General features: G+C 39.5%; 1 protein-coding gene across 2 annotated transcripts in view; it reads left to right on the top strand.

Annotated features, from left to right (window-relative positions):
- Nucleotides 1–840: 840 nt before the first annotated feature.
- Nucleotides 841–20,171, top strand: part of adam22 (ADAM metallopeptidase domain 22) — a 94,653-nt gene continuing 75,322 nt past the window's right edge. Inside the window, exons 1-3 of one of the 2 annotated variants that reach the window (XM_084726831.1) lie at nt 841–1,295; nt 1,600–1,763; nt 7,619–7,695. In XM_084726831.1, the coding sequence (XP_084582957.1) occupies nt 1,199–1,295; nt 1,600–1,763; nt 7,619–7,695 (338 nt within the window). In that variant the 5' untranslated portion in view covers nt 841–1,198. The remainder of the gene's footprint in view (nt 1,296–1,599; nt 1,764–7,618; nt 7,696–20,171) is intronic. The other variant, XM_084726832.1, reaches the window with a different exon arrangement.

The raw sequence follows: 20,171 nt of genomic DNA, 5'->3' as shown, positions 1-20,171 counted from the left end.
TTTGTGTCTGTGTGTGTGTCTCCTGCCTTAATTTATTAATTAGTGCATACATACATAGACAATATGGACAACAAAACACAAAAAACATGATGGACACAGACAGTAGGTGACCACAAAGAGGAAAAAACATCAACAAGCATACCCAAAACAAAATAAAAAAAGAGAAAAGGACAGAAGGAAGCCTGCTAAAATGGTTTGAAATTATGAATGAAAGACCAACACTGGCAGCACAGCCTCCGACATGATGCTAAGGGCAGTCGGGCAGGTAAAGATAGAAAGTATTTACAATATACAAAACATCTGTCTAAATAAATCTGACTTTTAACTGCAAAAATGAGCATGGAAGGCCTCTGTTTTTCTACCTGTTCTTTGTTGTTGAAAAATTTAATGTGACATCTTACCCAGTGATGGGGCAACTTGTCACAAATGCACTTTCTCTACTTAAGCATTTATAACTAAGTATCTAATCTAAGTTTTATACATTTGTGCACACAAAATTATCATCTAATTTAATATGAAAAATGAGTGACTGTGATGTACTGAGATTTGAGAATTGAACTCAGGCAAAAAGTGATACAACATGCCCTACTCTCCCCTACACTCATAGGAATCAATTCATTTTTGGCTTTTTTTGAGCCCTGGCAGATGCAGGAGTGACTCGTGATGATAATAACAGGCAAAATTTGGCAGGAATGGCGCTTCTGCAGCACTATAACATGGAGGAGCGTGGTGGAGGAGGTGGAGGCGGCCGCTGATCTCCTCCCTGTCGGACCAGTCGGTGTCTGAAGGCCGGGCCCGCAGCTTTTCTCCATCCTGTCTCCACCGCTTCTCGCTCATATTTATGCATTAGGCGTTTCTGCAGTGAGCCGCTGGATATTGATGTGTTTTAAGGAGGCGTCCCCAGTCCTCTCCTCCCCTGAATCCATTCCTGCCTCCCTCCCACTCCCTCCTCCTCTCCTCTCCCTCTCTATCTCTCCTCCCTGCCTCCTCCGTGCTGCTGATCCGCGGGGTCTCGGTGCGCTCAGACGCGCTCGGCGTTCAGACTCGTAAGGACCCCGATGGCCCCCAACCAGAGGGACTGCGCTATCCAGACGACCAGCCCCGGCTTCCAGCTCCCCTAGCGAAGGCAGGACCCCGAGAGCCTGCTCCTGGAATACCGCATTGTTTTATAATTTCAACAACAAGACACAGAGAGGTGATGATGCTGATGATGCGCCCGCGATGGTGGATTTCCCTTTTGTGCGTCTGTGGATTGATGCACGTCGGTCACCAGAGCAGCTCTAATGCCCAAAATGGTAACTGATGCTATTTTAGATGTTACATTAATTCTTATCGTGCAAACAAAGCGTCAAATCATCATCAATGGGCCTGTGTTTATTGTCTTTTTTAAAATCCAAGCTTCGGTTACTTCATGATCTACATCTAAAATATGCATGTAGCCTGTAGCTGCATCATGTTTTCAAATGAAATAAGGAGCAATCGACATTTCAGATGGTGGTGTTTGTGATGAATGTGTCTGTCTGTATCAGCACCTCCCGCACGGATGGAGGAGACAGGCGGCTGGTAATGAAATCGGTGTTTTCCTGTTTCTCTGTGCAGGAGACGCCTTGTCGAGCTTGAAGGCTCTTCGTGATGCGGGCAGGTTCGTCGGGAAGGAGGACACGGTGCCTCTCCGCCTGCTCTACAGCAGACACAACCACAGCCAGATCACACAGGACGAGCTCAGCACCAGAGTGAAAGCCAGCAGCTCCGGCTCCACACAGGTACACCGTGTTTTCAGTGCTGTCAGGATGGAGAGGAACAGAGAGGGGTGTCTGCCGGAGAGATGCCTTCAGGAGACATCTCTGTCTATGTTTCCTGCGTGTTTATGTTTGCATTGATTCATCTCCTCTTCTGCCTTTGTCCTCGGAGGGGAAAGTAATGATTAGTTAATTGCAAGCAAAACAGAAGAAGCTTGAAACATTTAGGCAGGAACAGGCCGCACTAATTAGACAGTCTGCAGGTGCTATATGGGTCATCAGTGCCTGCATGTGCAAAAAGCAGCAGACCTCTGCATGTGAACTGATACAAAACACTTTGCTCAGTGATAGGCTCTCAGTTGTCACGTTTACTCTGTCCACACTGCACATTTAGGAAATCATCAGCTATAGTCATCTGGCCAACTAGGATGATTAATAATTTAGTGATAACTTGCATCTTGTCTGTCCAGCTGGGCTGCTGTCCCAGCAGCTGCTTCACCTATACCAGCTTATATCTCACATCCCATTCAGCAGCATTTTTCACTTCATTCATGAATGAAAGTGGCCACAGTCTAGCTGGTAGAGCTGGACTGTTATATCTGATGAATGATATTATCTTCAGATTATCACATATATCTGTATCTGTGGCGCATATATCAGATGATATCTACCAAGATATTGCCATAAAAAATGTTCAAGAATACACAATGTTTAAGGTGATTTGGAAAGTGTTGCTGCCTTAAAGGAACAGAAATACAACAAAATACTGGAACAAACGGTTGGTCACCTATGTATTCATACAGGCATTACACTCGTGGTAAATATGTCAGTTTATAAAGTACCAGATCAGTGATCACCTCATGCGGTCATAAACATAATCCGTCTCTCCCAGTATTGCAAGAATTTTATCAGTCCGATTTTGTGAAAAAGTAATTCTCTCCGTTTATTCGACATCATGCATTTTTTATCCAGTCAGTCTTTGTTGGAGGCTCAGTCTGTAACAATTTTCATCTCAGTCATTACACAGTTTGTCCAACAGAGGACAGTTACAATTTTGTTTTTCAGGTGTTAAAGGTCCAGTGTGTGAAATTTAGAGGGATTTATGGGCAGAATATGGCAGAAATTGAATAAAATATTTCTAAATATCTTTTCATGCGTGTATAATCCCCTGAAAATGTTGACTGTTGCGTTTGCGTTAGAATGAGCTGTTTATGTCTACAGGAGATGCATGTCTTCTCCTGTGGCAGCTGGCATGTTGTGCTGCTATGCTTCTGCAGTAGCCCAGAATTGACAGAACAGCACTGGCTCTAGATATGGACTTTTGTGCTTTGTGTGAGTTTCACGTCTGCAGCAGGTTCTCCTACATCTCCTCCATGTCATTTTGTTCACCCGTGACTAGTGAACCGACTCATTAATGACTCTGTTGGTTCCGTATTTTGGTTCTGTGTTCTCTAAGCTATATAGTCACATCCTGTAGTTATATACTAACTGTTAGTTTGGAGAACATTGTAGATGCAAGAAGGACAGGTCTCAGAGAAAAAAATCACAATTATAAATCCATCTGCTACTTCAGCACCACGGACAGCGCCATGGATTTATCAATACACAGTACAGTTAGGCTGCTGATATTTCAGAGACATGGCCAGGGTCATAATCTCAGTCAGATAAAAAAAAAAAATCAATGAGTCAGGTAGTCTAGACTAACATACAACCCCTCTGCACTCTCTGCTACTAGGATATGGAGAGGGAGGATGGCAAGTCACAAGTGGGATGCATTTTGGTCATTTTGCCAACAACGGGGATGGCCCCCCTAATCCCCCTTCAGATCAAATATCTATATCAGTATTGGCCTTTAAAAATACTGTATCTTCTGGGCTTTACCTGAATATTGTAATATCATAATGGGTATTTACTTACATTTGAATTGTGATATTAATGTATACAGAAGTTTACAGTTATTTAACACTTTGCACAACATTTTGCACAGTGTTTGGATGTTAGCAACACTGTAGGCCAAAAGTTAAAGTATGCTATGCATGAGTTAAACTTTGTTTTGCTATATTGGGCATGACCACCCACAAAATCTATCATGTAACTAAATTATGCAGACAGCTGTTGGTAGTTATCTAAAACCAATGGGGACAGCAACAGTATTGTTTGACAAGAAGGCCTACCGGAGCCATTTGGTCTGTAATAAACAATACAGTGCAGTAATAATCATAATCACTGTAGCCGTGTTCACTGACTCAGTTCAGTGAAGCAGCATGTCTGCTGGGTTCATTTCAAGAGATGAGTCAATTAGCATTGTGCAAACCTGTCATGCGTTTTTAATTTGTGCGGCTTAGGCTTGTGTAGGCTAGCCTATTCAGTCCTCTCGGAGAGCGGAGAGGGCTACAGATGGTTGCGTGTAGGGAGGTGCTAACCCTTTGTCTCCCTCACACCTCAGACAGAGCTGCAGCCCGATGGGTAAACAAGCTAACAGGAACCATCTGCCATCAGATATAATTTTAATATTTTCCTTTTGAAGCTGATACAAATCTCCATCACAGGTTTGTCATGTAACATGAACTGGATTTTAATCCAAGAGGGGCATTTTTACTTTGCGCAAAGAAGATTTGTTATTTCATGGCTAAACTCTCATATTTTCATGAGTCATTTCCATGTAATTCTGAGCTTTACAGCCCAGGAGATGTGAAATGGATTGTGTCAGCTCATGGTTATCACAATAACTCACATGCAGGCAATCAGAAATGGTCTCAAAGTTGTAATTAAGCTATAAAATATGCATTGCAAGTGAGGAATATTGTAGATCCAGGGGAGGAGGAGGAGGAGGCAGGCAATGGCATCTGTGATGTGATTTTTTTTTTTTTTATAATGTTCTGAGTCTGTTATTCTCCAGAGAGTTGAATCAGCCGTGATGTCACTTGCATAAAGTTTTGATCAGTTATTGGCTGTTTTTAGATCAACAGCCTAAAAACAAATCTGTCACATAGTTCTGAAAATGTGTGACACGTGGGAAGATATTTATAGACTTCTGTTACATTGCCTATTTTCAGTCTCAGAGACAAACAGTCTCACCACTGAATGAGCAGTGGGGAGTTCAGCAAAGTGCTTGTGTTGTTTTGGTGGAAAAACAAACGCTTTGAGTGGAATGAGTCTGAGCATGTGTGTTGGTTTGTATGTTTGCCTTCCTGCTTCTCCGCCTGTGCATGTTTGTGTGTGTGTGTGCAGAGATGGACACATACATTATAAATACATTTTGTTACAAATTAAAACTACTCAAATAAGGGTGTAACAATACATTGATCTAGATCAACATATTGATTTATTGTTCAGCAAACCAATATGATCAATGCAAAGTGAAAATATCAATCTTTATCGTCACCTTTAAGATCCAGCTTTATTTTGACATTTCCATGTCATGTCTGTGTCACAAATGTCTGGACGAGTTCAGTCATAAAACTGTCAAATCATAATTTAGTTGCTTTTTGAAAACTGACATAAATGTAACTGTATGTGTTAAATGGACTTAATGATATTGCCTGATACTGATCACAGGTCCCTGAATTAAATAGAATCAAAACTGTATCATGGCAGACTTTGTGGCATCAGCAAATGTATGCCTGTCACTCTCCAACAGTCATATGTATTGTTTTGGCAGTCGCTGGCAATTGATCTACTGTGCCGTTTAGTTATGAGTACATTTTGGTGTTTTCTAGCTGGTGAGTATAGGGCTTTGCACACTGTATATTCTTAACCCTGGGCTAAGACTTAACCTTTCACACACACAATTTTTAGCCCCGGCTTAAGCTAAGTACAGGGCTATATGATTCACATTGCACTTTTACTGGCTTTGGGTTAAATGTCCATTGGTACAACAACCAATGTGAACATTTCAGAATATTGTGTGACAATGCCTTTTAACCCTGCATTTAGTCGATGTTCAGGGGATAATCCTGTAAACTGGGGGACCAACTCTGCTCTGGATCAGGGCCAGCACACCCTTGGCTTGCTGGGACAAGCCCACTTTGTAATATTCCGGGATTGTGCCAGTATGAAAGCTTTCTTAGCCTGGAGCTAAGTGCAGTGTGAAAAGCCATTTCTAGAGTGCATGTGTCTGCTAATTGTTCAAGCCTTTAGCAGCAATATCTGTTCATATTCTGATTACAAATTGTTATCTTAGGGAAAATTTGCACCAAACACCAAAGCAGCTTCTTTACTCAAGCTGCTAGTCACGAGGAACACACTTAAATATAGTAGTTCACAAAGGGTATATTATTGGGCCCGACAGGCCACCTCACGTGATTCACTTGTATTTAGTACATTATTTAAGAATAAAATTACATTGAATAATGTATTTTGAATATATCAAATACACAAATACAAGCATTTATTTTGTTACAAATTCCATCTTATTTTTCAGGCCAGCAAACTATAAATAAAAGGACTAGTTCGCCCAAAAATGAAAATTCAGTCATTATCTACTCACCCTCATGCTAACTGAAGGTCGAATTTATTTTTTAGTTCACAAAACACTGCTGGAGTTTCACAGGAAAACAGAATTGTAGAATCTCCCAAACAATTTAAGTGAACAGTGACCACTTTTCAAATTGAAAAAACAAACAAACAAAAAACAACATAAAATGCCTCCATACTGCTCATCTGGTGTAATCCAAGTCCACATTTTTTAATACATTTTATCGAAATACTGCCCATGTTTGTGTGTATGTGCAGTGGATTGATAGCACTTACAGTCCACAGTCATGAGTGGAAAGTCAGACTTGCTATAACTCAGAAATCAATGTAAGAAGAGTCAGCGGTGGCCTCAGAGTATCGGCCCGGCTCAGTCAAGATGGGATGTGCTTTCATTAAACACAATTACTGGTACCTCCTCCCATCATGGATCCAGCCTGCCACATTAGATTTCATCACAAGTGTGCCATGGAAAGGGATTGCCCTTTATGCAACCTCACACACACACACACACACACATCCTCTTATCCGCTCATATATGCATTGACCACGCACAGACACACGCCTATGAACAATAGAGTCTATGGCCAATGGGGACCTCACGGGCTGAGGTCGTCCTTGGGTGAGCACAGGGGCACCTCCTCAAACAGAAACAAAAAAAACACACACACGCCCCTCCTCCCCTCATTGTCATGCAGTGTCCAGTCTGTAATGAAGGTGGCCCGTGGGCCGAGCCTGGGGGAGGGTGAGCAGTGTTTTAGCTCAGCTCTGGGACTAATGTGAACCTGCACAGGAATGATTGTGGGGAGTTCTGATTGACCCGAGGGTGTGTAATGAAGCCTGTACCATATGTGTCCAGAGTTGAGAATGAATCAGACCCCCCCCCCAATCAATCACACAGTCAGAGAAGAAAGGCTGTGAATTTCTGTGTTTGTGGACATACATATTATGGCTGCCAGACAAAAATCTAGTTCAGTGAATCCTTGGGTTTGTGAAACTGTTATAAAACCAGTCTAGTAAACATAGAAATGAAGTCATCAAAGTAAAAGTAGGCTACATTAAGTTGCCCACATGAATGTTTGCTAAGTATGTGTGTGTGTGCGTGTGTGTGTGTGTGTGTGTGTGTGTGTGTGAGTATTACATAAACTGTATTTTCCGACTTGATCTGAATGACCTCAAGTGTTACATGAGATGCTTAAAAGATATTAAAATTCAGAAGAAGACAGACCTTGATGGCTTAATGAAAACTGTCTTATTCTTACTGCTGATTGGTGCTAAAAAGACAATGCATCTATCCATCAGTGTAGAAGAGAATTGATCCATGCATATGAAAATGAATTGATCCATGAATATGATCATGGCTCTGTTTAGTAATAGTAAATAACCCATCTTCTCTGCCTTTTTAGGTGAACCATGTGGCCCAGGCAAGCTTTCAAGTCGAGGCTTTCGGCAGAAAATTCATCTTGGATGTGGAACTAAATCAGTGAGTATTAAAGTTACAGTATTAAATCCATCTGTCTATCTGTCTGGTTGGCTGTCTGTCTCTCTAGCTAGCTATCTAGTTATCTGCCTGGCTAGCTTGCGGATACCGATCTCTCTGTATGTCTGGATATCTGTCTATCTGACTATCTAATTATCTGTCAGTCGTTCTGGCTATCAGTTAGACACAAAGATAGCTAATAGATATTTGTGTGTCTATCCTTCTTTCTTCTTTTCTTTTGTTTGGATAGTGTTATTTGTTTTTCTGAGACTGCTTCTAGTAGTCCTGCCCTACTGAGTTGTGATTGGCTACTACTGCTGTGATGTGGTTGGCTGTGAGCACAATTGCAGGTATTGGCAGTTGGGAGAAGTTTAGACGGGAGGTAGTGGTGGGCGAATGGATCAAACACACCCAGGAGTGTGGGGTTCATGTCCTATGTGAAGCTAAATGTCACCAGTGTCAACTTATTTTAGACTCATTATTTCCGGTTTTGGTTGCAGTTTGGCTAGGTTTAGGCAAGAAAAGTACTTAAATAGGTTTAAGAACACAAACTACTTAGAAAGGCTTTTTGGTAATTACAAGGACACATTGTTGAGCCAACATGTAGTCACAACACAGTAGGGTGTGATTAGGTGGAACAGTCCGCGGCTGCTTCCTTGGCCACGTGGGCCGCCAAATTGACAAGTTTGGTAGCCCTGCCTCTTCTGCTACATAGACAAGTTGGCGACCGTTGAGGGCGAGAAGTGTGCAAAAACTTTTTGGCCGTTTTGAGTACACTGGCAATGCACTTTGTTTTGCCATAAATGTCAATACACTTATGCACTCAAAACAGGAAGTTTAAGCACAAAAGTATGCAAAGTTACTGCCTATCTATCTATCTATCTATATTTCTAGCCAACAAGCTAATAGCTATCTGTCTGGATAAATGCCTGTATGATTAGATAGATATCAGTTTATCAGTCTGGTCATGTTATTGTCTGGTTAGCTAGCCAATACATCAGACTGACACATAGGAATTTTGCAAACATTTAATTTCATTTCATTTTCATTCAAAACATGATGGCCACACCCCTTTTTGGGGGGATAGAAAACCAAAGATCCTATAGAAATTAATACAGCGCAGTGTTTGGATTACAATTTGGACAAGTTTGTATGCATTAATTTCGTGTTAACCAAACCTGTGTTTTATAGACATCTGGTAATTGTTTTGTAATCCTGCCTGGACCTGAGCATTTGCGATATTCCATAATTAAGGTTGATTGGTCAGTCATCATACTCCCGCAGCCTCACCCCGTCCAAGTGGATTAATGACCCAACATACTGGCCACATATTGCTTATAACTGAATTTCGAGATATCATTAGGATAAGTGTTGACTGTAAATAACCAACAATTTGATGTAAGTTAGGCTGAGTTTCAGTGAGTCACTGATGCTGCTACAGCCTCCATTACTGTATGACTGTACTCCAGCAGCATGCAGCTCAAGTTATTCATCAGTAGTAACTGTCACTAGCATCATTTAGCTATTTACCACATTGACAGTGAATATTCATGTATCTTAAGTGCCTCAAATTTCACTGCAAAAGCATTGGGAATACAGTTTTTTCTAGTTTCTTTTTCTGCATAATTTAGATGACAGAAGCTAATTCATATTGACTGTCATCAAAATGGAATTAACATTGCTGCCAAAATAAATAATTACCATTTTCTGGAGGCTCGTACATTCTTACTGCTCTCCTTTTGGGATCCCTTTCCTTTCCAGGAACTGAAGATTCTGATGGATTTGTATGTTTATTTGGTTACAACCTGCTACACAACAGCTTTTCGGCACTTTTGTGTCTCTTGTTATGTGAAAGTGTGATTCTTTTGCCCAAAATGGGGAGTGGCCTTGGCACTTGATGTATAGATATCTGTATATGTCTGTCTTGTCTAGCTAGCTGTTTGTCTGGCTATGAAACTATCTGTCTTTAAGTGAACCATTGTAGCATAGTTGTGTTAATGGCTGTATTTCTCCACTTGCTTATTAATTTTTTTAATGTGCAGTGGCTTGGCAATATTGTCATCATCATAATATTTTGTGGTGTTTTGCATAAATGAAGCTGGATTCATTTTAATCCCTAAATGTTCATGAAATGAGTTCAACAACCACTTGCTTGTTGAAATGATTCCAGCAGGAATACGTCATTCTCTCAGGCCTAAACAACACTTTTGGGTAGAAATCCACATTATGCTTTTGTTTAGTGTAAATCCCCAAGCACATATTGCACATTAGTCTAGTGCTGACATCAGTATTTTAACTCAAGTTGGTCATTGTGGTGCTGCTGGACAGAAGTAATATATTCCAGCCCTCCTAGCGCTGTTTATTGCCTGTTTTTGGGGAATGCACTCTAAGGACATAAATATCTAATGTTGGTGTGTGCTGAAGTGGGGCTTTGTACGAATGGATGTATGTGCATCTCTGTGTGTTTGTGTGTGCGTGGCTATATGTTCGATGCGGGTCAGTTATTGTGAGTGTGTGTGTGATTTAGAGGTCCATCATAATAGGAAGTGATTTACAGTAAAGGCTGGAGCACAGCCCTGTCAGACACTGATATTGATCACAGCGCTGCTGATGGAAAGCAAGCAACTCTAGCTCTCCCCTGTTATTTTCTGTCTTCCCTCTTTCTCCGTCTCACTCCACCTCATACATTGTTTAAATCCACCATTTTTGGCATCTTCCTCTCTAAACCCTTCCTGTTTTGTTCTTTGTCACTCTCATAAATTATGCTTGTTTCCCTCATTTAGCCCCAAAACAGAGAGCTTGTGAACTTGGCTCACATATAAGGTTGATGCTGCCTGCTCATCACAGCGGATGTCACTCCCCTAGAGTTACATCACAGGAATTCCCAGGTTTAGAGGATATGTTTCTGTAAAGCCTGCAGCTCACTGCATGACACATCAACCACTCATAGATATAAATGAGTCATTTGCACATAGACACACATGCACAAGCTGTCGCACATGCACATATACTTTCATCAGCGCTTGATTTGATGCAGAGTCATTATTCATCCATGTGTCACTGTGTGCTCACAACGTCCTTTTCCATAATATCTTAACTGGATGTGATGCAAAAAGTCTGTCAGAATATCTACTGAGAGGTAACACTTCAGTGAAGTCCTGAGAGTGAATTAGCTTCCAACCAGTCACAGCTCTGGGCAACAGTTTGACATGTGTGGTTCTGAATAACAACTAGAAACTGAGATCAGTGCAATAGAGCATTGGACTGTGTGACATTCATCTGTTTTCTCTAAAACTCTTGTACAACTTGTAGGGCTGAGATGTCAATTGCTCAATACAAAAAGTAAATAAATAAAACTCTGCAACTATTTTGTTAATCAACTGACCATTAACCGCTGTGGATTCTAGCCTGTCAGTTGTGATGATTTCGTGCCTTTCTGTGTTATATTTGATTGTAGAGTGAACATTTTTAGGGTTTGGTCTTTCTGTTGAGGGGAAAACAAACAATTTGATCCCTTGAGCTTCATGAAGTTGGGTTCGTCCATCACCGATAGCTGACAGTCATCAATGACTGAGCCCTCTATGAATGTAACATGGTGATTTAAAAGCCTTCTGTATCTGAGGTAATGTGTCCCCCCAGAGTTTGCCATAGAGTTATTGCTTAAGTTTTTGACGTGGGATAGAAAATAAGGAGAAGCGCTCACATTACTTCACCTTGTCCTGTTTATTATTGTCTGATTAAACCTGCCCAGGCCCCAGGTTAGGTGAAATGAGGTTCTTGATTACGCTGGTGGCAGTGGTGTTTCTTTTCTGTGGGTCACTGTTCATGTGTCTCTTTCAATTGTGCTGTTGTTATTTGCTCTGGTGTTTTCCTAGCCTATCCTCCTCCGTATAGCTAGCTTGCTAACATTATTTCAAGCTTCAGAAGCTGAGCACAACTAAATTGCAGACATGTGGTACAGAGACAAAGGCTTTTTAAACCCTGGGATGGAGATGTATGTTGGAAACTTGGCTGGCAGGGATGTGAGACGACAATAAAACACGAAATGACATCATCGTCCATTGCAGTGTTTTACTGTGGACATCATAAAGGGCCATTTCATTAAGACACTGCCCAACCTATTCAGGATTTCATCATTTTATAACAGTTAATAATGAAAGAATTACTTGATTAATTAAATAGTCGGTTGTTAGAGAATTAATTGTTATGACAACTAATTTGATAATCAATTCAGACATTTATCAAGCAGAAAGACCAAAAATTAAGTCACTCCAGCACCTAAAACAGTGGATTTTCTGCTTTTTTTGTTTTATATCATTGCCCAGTGGAATATCTCTGAGATTTGGACTGTTGGTTGTATTAAACAAGAAATTTTGGGCTCTGAGAAATGTGCACTTTTCATTTCATTTTCTTGCTTCAGGATGTTCTGGAAGAAATCTTTCCCTTAGAAAGCCCAGACAGCTGTCTGCCAGAAAGGGCTTTCTGGCAAGAGGGCTTTTGGAAGTCAGGTGAAATACTATTAAGTCCAACAAAGTCCATATCAGGGGCAGACTGTTAAGTTTAGGGCTTCCACCCAGGAAATAGATTTTGATTCCCAAGTGAAGCTCATGGATGACTTTAAGCTTCATTTACCTGTAATCTTTACTTTCTTGCTTTTAAAATTATTTTCTGTTTTTTTCTTTTGCATTTCAGTCATCTTTTGGCAATAAAACTACTTAGTTAGGTTCAGGAAAAGGTCATGTTTTGGTTCAAATTGACCGTTAACCATATGTCACAAAGCCTCTCTGGCATAAGGATTTAAAGGCCAACTTCTCCCATATGCATTTAAATGAGGAAATGATTAATTATTAATTGGAGTTGGAAGAGTGTGTATGGTGATTGGTAATGTCTAGGTTGTTGTTATGTTTTATTTTGGCTTGTAGTTTGTCTTCGTCGCAGTTTTCCGTCCCTTACGGGGGCAGATCTCGTGTTTCCCTGTGTGTCTGAATGAGTACACCCCAGATTCCTCCTCGTGCTCCTGTTGCCCTCTTCTCTCCTCATCACCGTCCTCTAACACACTCCTCTGTGAACTGATCCCCCCTGCCTGACAGCCACACTGATTTTGTTTACAGATAGCTTTCATGCCAGACAGAATAAATCCAGTTGATGTGTGTGTGGGTGTAAGAGTGGGAGATATTTTAGCTGAATGGGCCAGCATTGTTTTTGGCTCCCAGTAACAAAACCTAGTTCTCTCGGTTTGATCAATGAGTGACTCTGCCTCTGTGCATTTTTGTGTTTAATTGTTGCCATGAGCAAACAAGAAAAAATTGCTTTTCAGTATTAGTTGTCAGCTGTATCTCTAAAGTATGTATCCTCGTCATTATCATCCTCAGCTGCCTCAAGCCATTGTTTTGTCATAGATGGCGAATAATAGAAGTGTAGGCGTTTTGTTATAAAGTCATATGTCTTGTGAATTTGAAGTACATGTGCACTGCGGACACATGTTGGTTGTTATTTTCAGTCACATGCTCAAATATCAAATGTCTGTAAATATCAAGTCTTTGTATGTTGGCCTGCTGGTTGGACATAACACAATTTATAGACTTCGCTTTGGGCCCTGGGAATGAACAATGAGCATTTTTTTTCACATTTTTTGGGCATTTTGTCAACAAAACAATTATCTGTGAACTGCAGATTAATCAGTAATGACAATAATCATTACTTGCAGCCTTACATGTAATTGTCAACAGACATTGAGCCTCAGAGGATGAATCCTACTGACTTTGTTGTTGTTGCTCTTTGTTGTTTAGTGTAGGGCTGCAACTAACAATTATCTTCACTATAGATTAATCAGACAGTTATTTTCATGATTAATCATTTAGTCTATAAAATGTGAAAAATACTCACATTTATCTTTTGCTTCTTTTGTCCAAAAATCCTGACATTTAAGAAGCTCAGACCAGCAAATGTTTGATAAGTTTGCTTGAAAATATGACTGATATGAGTCATTAATTATCACAATAGTTGATTAATCAATTATTTGATTGAAGAAAAATAAAAACGAATGTTTGCAGCTTTAGTTTAGTGCTAATATGCAAAATTCTAGCATGCTAGCATGATAACGCAAGATGGTGAGCGTGGTAAACATTAAGCTGAGCATGAGCATGTTAGTATGCTGATGTTGGCATTTACCTCACAGCATCGTCCTGCTAATACAGAAACACTGCGCTGAAAATTACGAGGTGTCAGTCTGGTTACATTCTTACCTGCATGGCAACTAAAAGACATTTCATCTTCAAGTGTTGACGTACAATATGTACTTATATTTTAGTCTTAGATTCAACCTTTTTTTATGCTTTCTTACCTTTTGAGTAGGATTGCAAATTAATCAGAATATTACCAAAATCAGAATATGGCCAAGTGCAATATCCAAATTGCAGAGGCAGTGTGTTTTTTTGTTTTTTTTTGACAAAGGTAAAATGTGTTACAAAATTATAATAAAGTATTGCAATGCTACACAGGTGCCCTGATCTACAAATCTTGTTCTCCAGCTTTAAGAAAACATGTCTGTTTGGTAAAGACCCCAACAAATGTCACCATATCATATCATCATAATTTTAATAATTTTTACAATTAAAATGAAATCTGTGATTCAAAATGATTGTTACAACTAACACAGAAAGATACTGCAATTTCAGTATTTGTCAAAATACTCACAATATGATTTTTTTTTACCATATTGTGCAGCCCTACTTTAGACCATTCTTTCATTAAATTCATTCATTCATTCATTCATTCATTCATTCATACAGGATATCCCAGTGTGCAGGTTGCTATCCTATCACAGAACCTGCACTTAGATATTTTGTTTAGATAAGAAATTGGTCAAAATGAGTGTTCTGTATGGTGAAAATAATCAGTTAACAGTATTAATCTGTGTGCTGTAGTCCTTTCATTAGCAACATGCCATATTGACACGAGCCATCCATCCATCCGAAGTGTGACAGTCTATACAGAGAAAGTCAGGAGGGGGTTGGCGGGTCACGGGGGTCTTTATTCCCCCTCACTGTCTTTGTCCTCCTCTTACTCCTCCATCTCAGCGGCTGCCTGCAATTTACCATTCATGGGACCAGAGTGAGGTGAAAATGTGCTCAGGATGGGGGGTTGCCTCTCTTTTTAATCATCCTCAATGCACACTCACACTCACACACACACACACACACACACACACACACACACACACACACACACACACACACACACACACACGTCTCCACCCTTGTTTGCCCCCTCCCTCCACACCCACTCTCCATTCAGCAATGCCCCTACTACCCCTTTACCCCGCCCCTCCCACCTGCTCTCGCTGAATAATAGATAGTGCTGTAAGATTAAAGAGGAGTGTGCATGTGTGTGTGTGTGTGTGTGTGTGTGTGTAATGGTTTCCAGCTTGTCCACCTTGAGGTAAGAGGGAAACAAAAGTACACACACTGTCAACTCAGACTTGCATGTGGAAATGTGCTGGTACAGAAAACCAGCTTAGTCCAGTAGGGAAGATATAAACTGTGTGTTGTATATATGATAGTCATACCACTCAGTGTAGGGTGGGGCGATACAATCAGTGTCTTCATGTCAATATATTATACAATATATAAATCCTACAAAATAATGAAATTGATTCAAGTTCAAATTTTGATTAATTTATTAGCAGACTGATAGAAAATGAATTGGCCACAATTTTAATCTCTTAAATCATTTTTAAATTTTGTTGTTCTTCAAGCTTCTCAAATGTGAAGATCTGTGGTTGTGATAATAAACTGAATATATTAGGTTTTGGAATATTAGTTCGTACAAAACACACACATTGAATGCGTCAGCTTGGGAAGTATTTTTGTTTAATATTTTCACTAAGGTATATGACACATCAGAAGATAAAACAATGTTGTGGTACAATGAGAACCTCTTTTAAAGCATAGACAACTATAATAAGAAGAGCAACCCACGACATTTTTCACAATTTTCATGAATTGTATGGATCAGATGATTGATCGCTTAATTGAAAACAAAAACAAGACAAAAAGCTGGTTCATTATTAATGAAAAGGATTGTAATTTGCAACCCTACTTTATAATATGGCAAATTTATGCAAAATATATCTATAGAAAATTTAAATAAAAAATGCTATCAGTCAAATTCATCTTAAACTGTGTTTATTGTGAGTTTTGTCTTTTTTTTTTGAGGCAAACAAATTACACAAAAATACAAGTGTAGTGTGACTGCAAAGCGTGTGTGTTGGGGGGAGGTTACATGCAATATTATCATATGTATATTATTAACATGATATTAATAATTCATTTTTTAAATATAATGGTTATCTTCAACATTGCTATATCCTGACACCCCTTATAATGTTGCCATTCCACTGAAATTTAATTAAGTGTTAATGATAAATTATTTATTATATACAGGCCAGTTCCAATGTCATCATATTTTCATTACATTCATTTTAAAATTCTGTCAGATGTATTCCAAATATTCAACAAACTGCTGACAGAAAATGATAACATGTCCATGTGATTCTGTCTTCATACAGTCTGTAGGTTATGTATGTATGATGATATCTGAGTGCAGACAGACAGAAGAACAGGTGGGCAGTCTCTACCAGGACTTGAGAGTTTCATAACCTCTTCCGTGTTATGAAATAATCCACTGAGAGCTTCTCCCCGTCCTCCTGTGCGATGTTGACACTGACAGTCACTCAGTGTGTTGTTATTCCTACTACTGTGTTGTGTCAGCTTTCCCGGTATGCACACAAATGCTTTATGCAAATACTGAGGGTCAATTACAGGCAATTCTAAATGCATTATTCATCTTTGTGAAGTGTGTGTGTGCGTGTGTGTGTGTGTGTGTGTGTGTGTGTGTGTATTTGTGCACCAGGGATGACAGTGTTAGTGTGGAGGGGGCTGGAGGGGATAGAGTACAGATATAAATATGGGGTCCCTTCAGCTGCTTATGTTAGGCAGGAAGCTAACCAAACATCCCATGGTCCAGTGGTTTGATGAATGTCTGCATATGTGTTGGTGCGTCTGTGCATGGGCAGGAATGTGTGTGTGCTTGCGTGTGTGTGTGTGTGTGCGTGTGCGCGTGTTCCTACCATTGTGGTCGTCAATGTGATGTGAACCATGAGAAGCTGCTTTGTATGTGTCGTCTCGCTGGGCCTCAGGTGCAGAAAAGGCACGTAAAGTGTTGTCTTAATTAGAGATAATAAGACTGGATTGAAAGAAAGGAGGCTCAGATGGAAAGGGGGAGGATCAATACTTAAAAGGATCAAAATTAAGAGAATTGGGCAAAGAAAGCCAAATTATTTAACTCTACTATATTAATTACTCTCTCTTGTTGGCAATTTTAAATTGCTGGTAAAAAACAAAAACAACAAAAAACTGGTACTGACTAGGGCAGAACAATTCATTTAAATTTTGTCAAAATTGAAATATTCAAATTGCATGAGGTACAATATTTGTTAAATGAGTGAAATGTGTATCAGAACACCATTTTAAATAAGATATTGTCATGTTGCAGAGATCCCGGCCTATACATCATATTATCACACCATAATCATTATAATATGTTTTTCACTGAAAATGAGGATAACCATACAAAAGTTATTATTTCCTCTGACAATGTAAATCAGATTGTAATTGCAATATCAGTCAAAATAATCACAATTGGTTTTTTTTAATAATTTAGCCCTAGTAGTGACCACACATGTAATCAGTGTTGCAGATGTCTGTATGATTTTCTGTCAATACAAATGAGTAATGTCTTGATCATATCCTGTGGAGTTTTTGTGCAAGCAAAGTTAAGCTTACTTTCATTTTTATTCACTAAAATGCATTATACGTGTTGCTGAGACCTGACAAAGGGGTGTCAAATTCCTCATACATTTCAAAAGCTGAATGAAAAATTATATATATTTTAAATCATGGATTGTTACATTCACGTTTGCTAGCTAAGCTGATGTCTTCCTTTCCTTTGTCAGCAAATACGTTTCTTCATGTGTTACTGCTGTCAACTGCTGATCAGCAAAATAGCATGAAAACTACAACAAAACTTTGTATTGTGTCATGTGCGTTCATGTGCATGTCCAGGATACACAAAATGAAAGCCCTCTCTTAAAAACTAAAACAGATCCATAGTGCTACCAGTTGTCAAAAACCCCAGCAGTGTACTTTAAATAAGACACATCCTATGTGAGATCGAAATTGACAGACTTCATATTCATATTCCTCTTTTTGCAGGTTTAACACCTTTATGCGACCTGTCCATCTTTTTTGATATGCCATTTCCAGTTTTGTGGTCTAACTGCCGGTGGACTTTGCAGACTTTAGTGAACTCAAGTCAAAAGTCTCGGTCCTGACCGGTTCTCACAGTCTGCTAAAAGTTTCTCAAACCTGGGAACACATCCACATTTTTGAGGAGGTCAAATAATCTGACGACACCACATACACCACAGATGAAGTATTTGATGCAAAGTTGGCTAAAATATAACTTACAACTATAGCTCAACTAGTTTGTTGCGGCAGTTGCATTAGAACCAGATATTTTCTCCCATTTTGTTCATTGTTTGTACTGATGATTCATCGGGGAGAGTTTCTTGGAAGTGCTCTAAATGCCAGCTATATAACAGTGTCTTTGTACAAAATGAGCACTGTTGAGGAAGCTATTCTGAAAGCATGGTTTTGGAACTTACCAATTACCTCACACTGGAAGACACTGAACTACAGCAAAGCTGCTAGTTAAACAGAAGCTACTCTGTAAAGGTGCTTATAACTATTTTGAAAAAAGATCAAATTGACAATGTAATAATACAAAAAAGTCACATGCCACTCAATTTAGCTGATTGCAAAAAGTTTCTAGTTGTTCACAGGTCATACATAACCAAAAATTAAATATCATGGAAAAGTGCAAGAAATGTCAGCTTTGGATTTAAAACAGTATCATGTCAATCATTCAGGAGAGAAGCAACAGTTTAAAATTGTTTGTAGTTTCAGTGATTAAATTTACATTATGTAAGTCTTGCCACTCGGTGTGTCTTTCACATCAAAACTATAACAAAAGGCGTAGCTTAATGACATAGTCAAGTGGCGTGGGATCATGGTAGCTGTTTTCTTCATTATTAAACAGCCACCATTGCAGGTGATTATCTATCTGATGTGACTCAGACAGAAATCATGTTCATGGACGAGGTAATGTATTGATATTAATTAATGTTGTTTTTAGTCACGTTTGCTGACATCCTTCCTCACTCCAGTGTATCCTGTGTTTTCCCGAAAGTTATAGCAACTCATGGCTAGTAGGAAACACATTGTTACCTTGATTAAATTACTTATATTTCTATTAATTGTTTGAATGACTGAATAATTCTGGACATTTTAATGCATAAATGATACTTATTGTAGCTTTAATTGCACAAAACTAGCAAAAAAGGCAATTTAACTACTTGAATCACTAAATAAATATGAATGTTGTTGAACTACACGTATTCTCCTGCAAAATATAGTTTAATGTTAGTTTATGTTATAGTTAATGTTGTAGTTTATATATGTTATAGTTGAATAGTTTAAGTTTAAATCTGGTTTAATTACATGTAGGTCAATACTCCCTACTGAAAACAAGTGGGATTTTTATTTTCTGTAAACCCTGGACAACTAACTCTTCTTGTTTTTGAGCAGCATAGTTGGAGGAGTTGGTGGTTCTAGAAGTTATTTTTTTATTCTAACAATAATCTCTTGTTTACTTGCAGGACAAATTAGTGCATCATTCAAAATGCCATTGAGCTGATGTCACATGCATGTTGACTTCATGACTTTGTCTGACTTCGCTTGGACTTTGTGACTTTGGCCACTTGATCCCTAAAATGTGTGTAGGCGTTTGGCTGCCTCGGACCGTGAAAGGTGCTGATGCTGTGGTGTTATCAGTGCGCGTCACAGTGTTGTGCATGTGTTTGCGCGTGCGTGTGTGTATTAATGTGTGTATTGCTTGTACGTACATGTGCATTACCGTACATCTCCACAGATATATGATTTAACTCCCTCTCATGTCCCATCACGAGACAATTTATCATCCACCCGTGTCTCGCTGCCTGCATCCTGACACCACTACAGCCCAACTCCACTCTTCTCCTCCTTTTCCACCTCCATCTCTGTCTCTCCTCCTCTGTTCCCAGGTCTGTAATTTATTGCAGAGAGGCGTGATCTGATTTGCTGCAGACTTAATGAGAAAAACACAGAGAGGGGAGTGTGTGTGTGTGTGTGTGAGAGAGAGAAGGAGAGAAAGAAATAGTTAAGGAAGAAGAGAAAGAAGAGGACAGAGATATGTGTGGATGTCCTTCATGCACCCTTGAATCGTGGTGGGTGGGTTGAGTAAGTGCAGGAGATAGGGAGAGATAGAGTGGGGTGTGTGTGTGTCAGTGTGTGTTCATGCTCGAGGGTAGTGGGTACTTG

This window comes from Lutjanus erythropterus, chromosome 9 (assembly GCF_056507025.1).
Source record: "Lutjanus erythropterus isolate fLutEry1 chromosome 9, fLutEry1.hap2, whole genome shotgun sequence".
Taxonomy (NCBI): Eukaryota; Metazoa; Chordata; class Actinopteri; order Lutjaniformes; family Lutjanidae; genus Lutjanus; species Lutjanus erythropterus.
The sequence above is the reverse complement of the archived record's forward strand: the minus strand, read 5'-3'. Positions and strand labels throughout refer to the sequence as shown.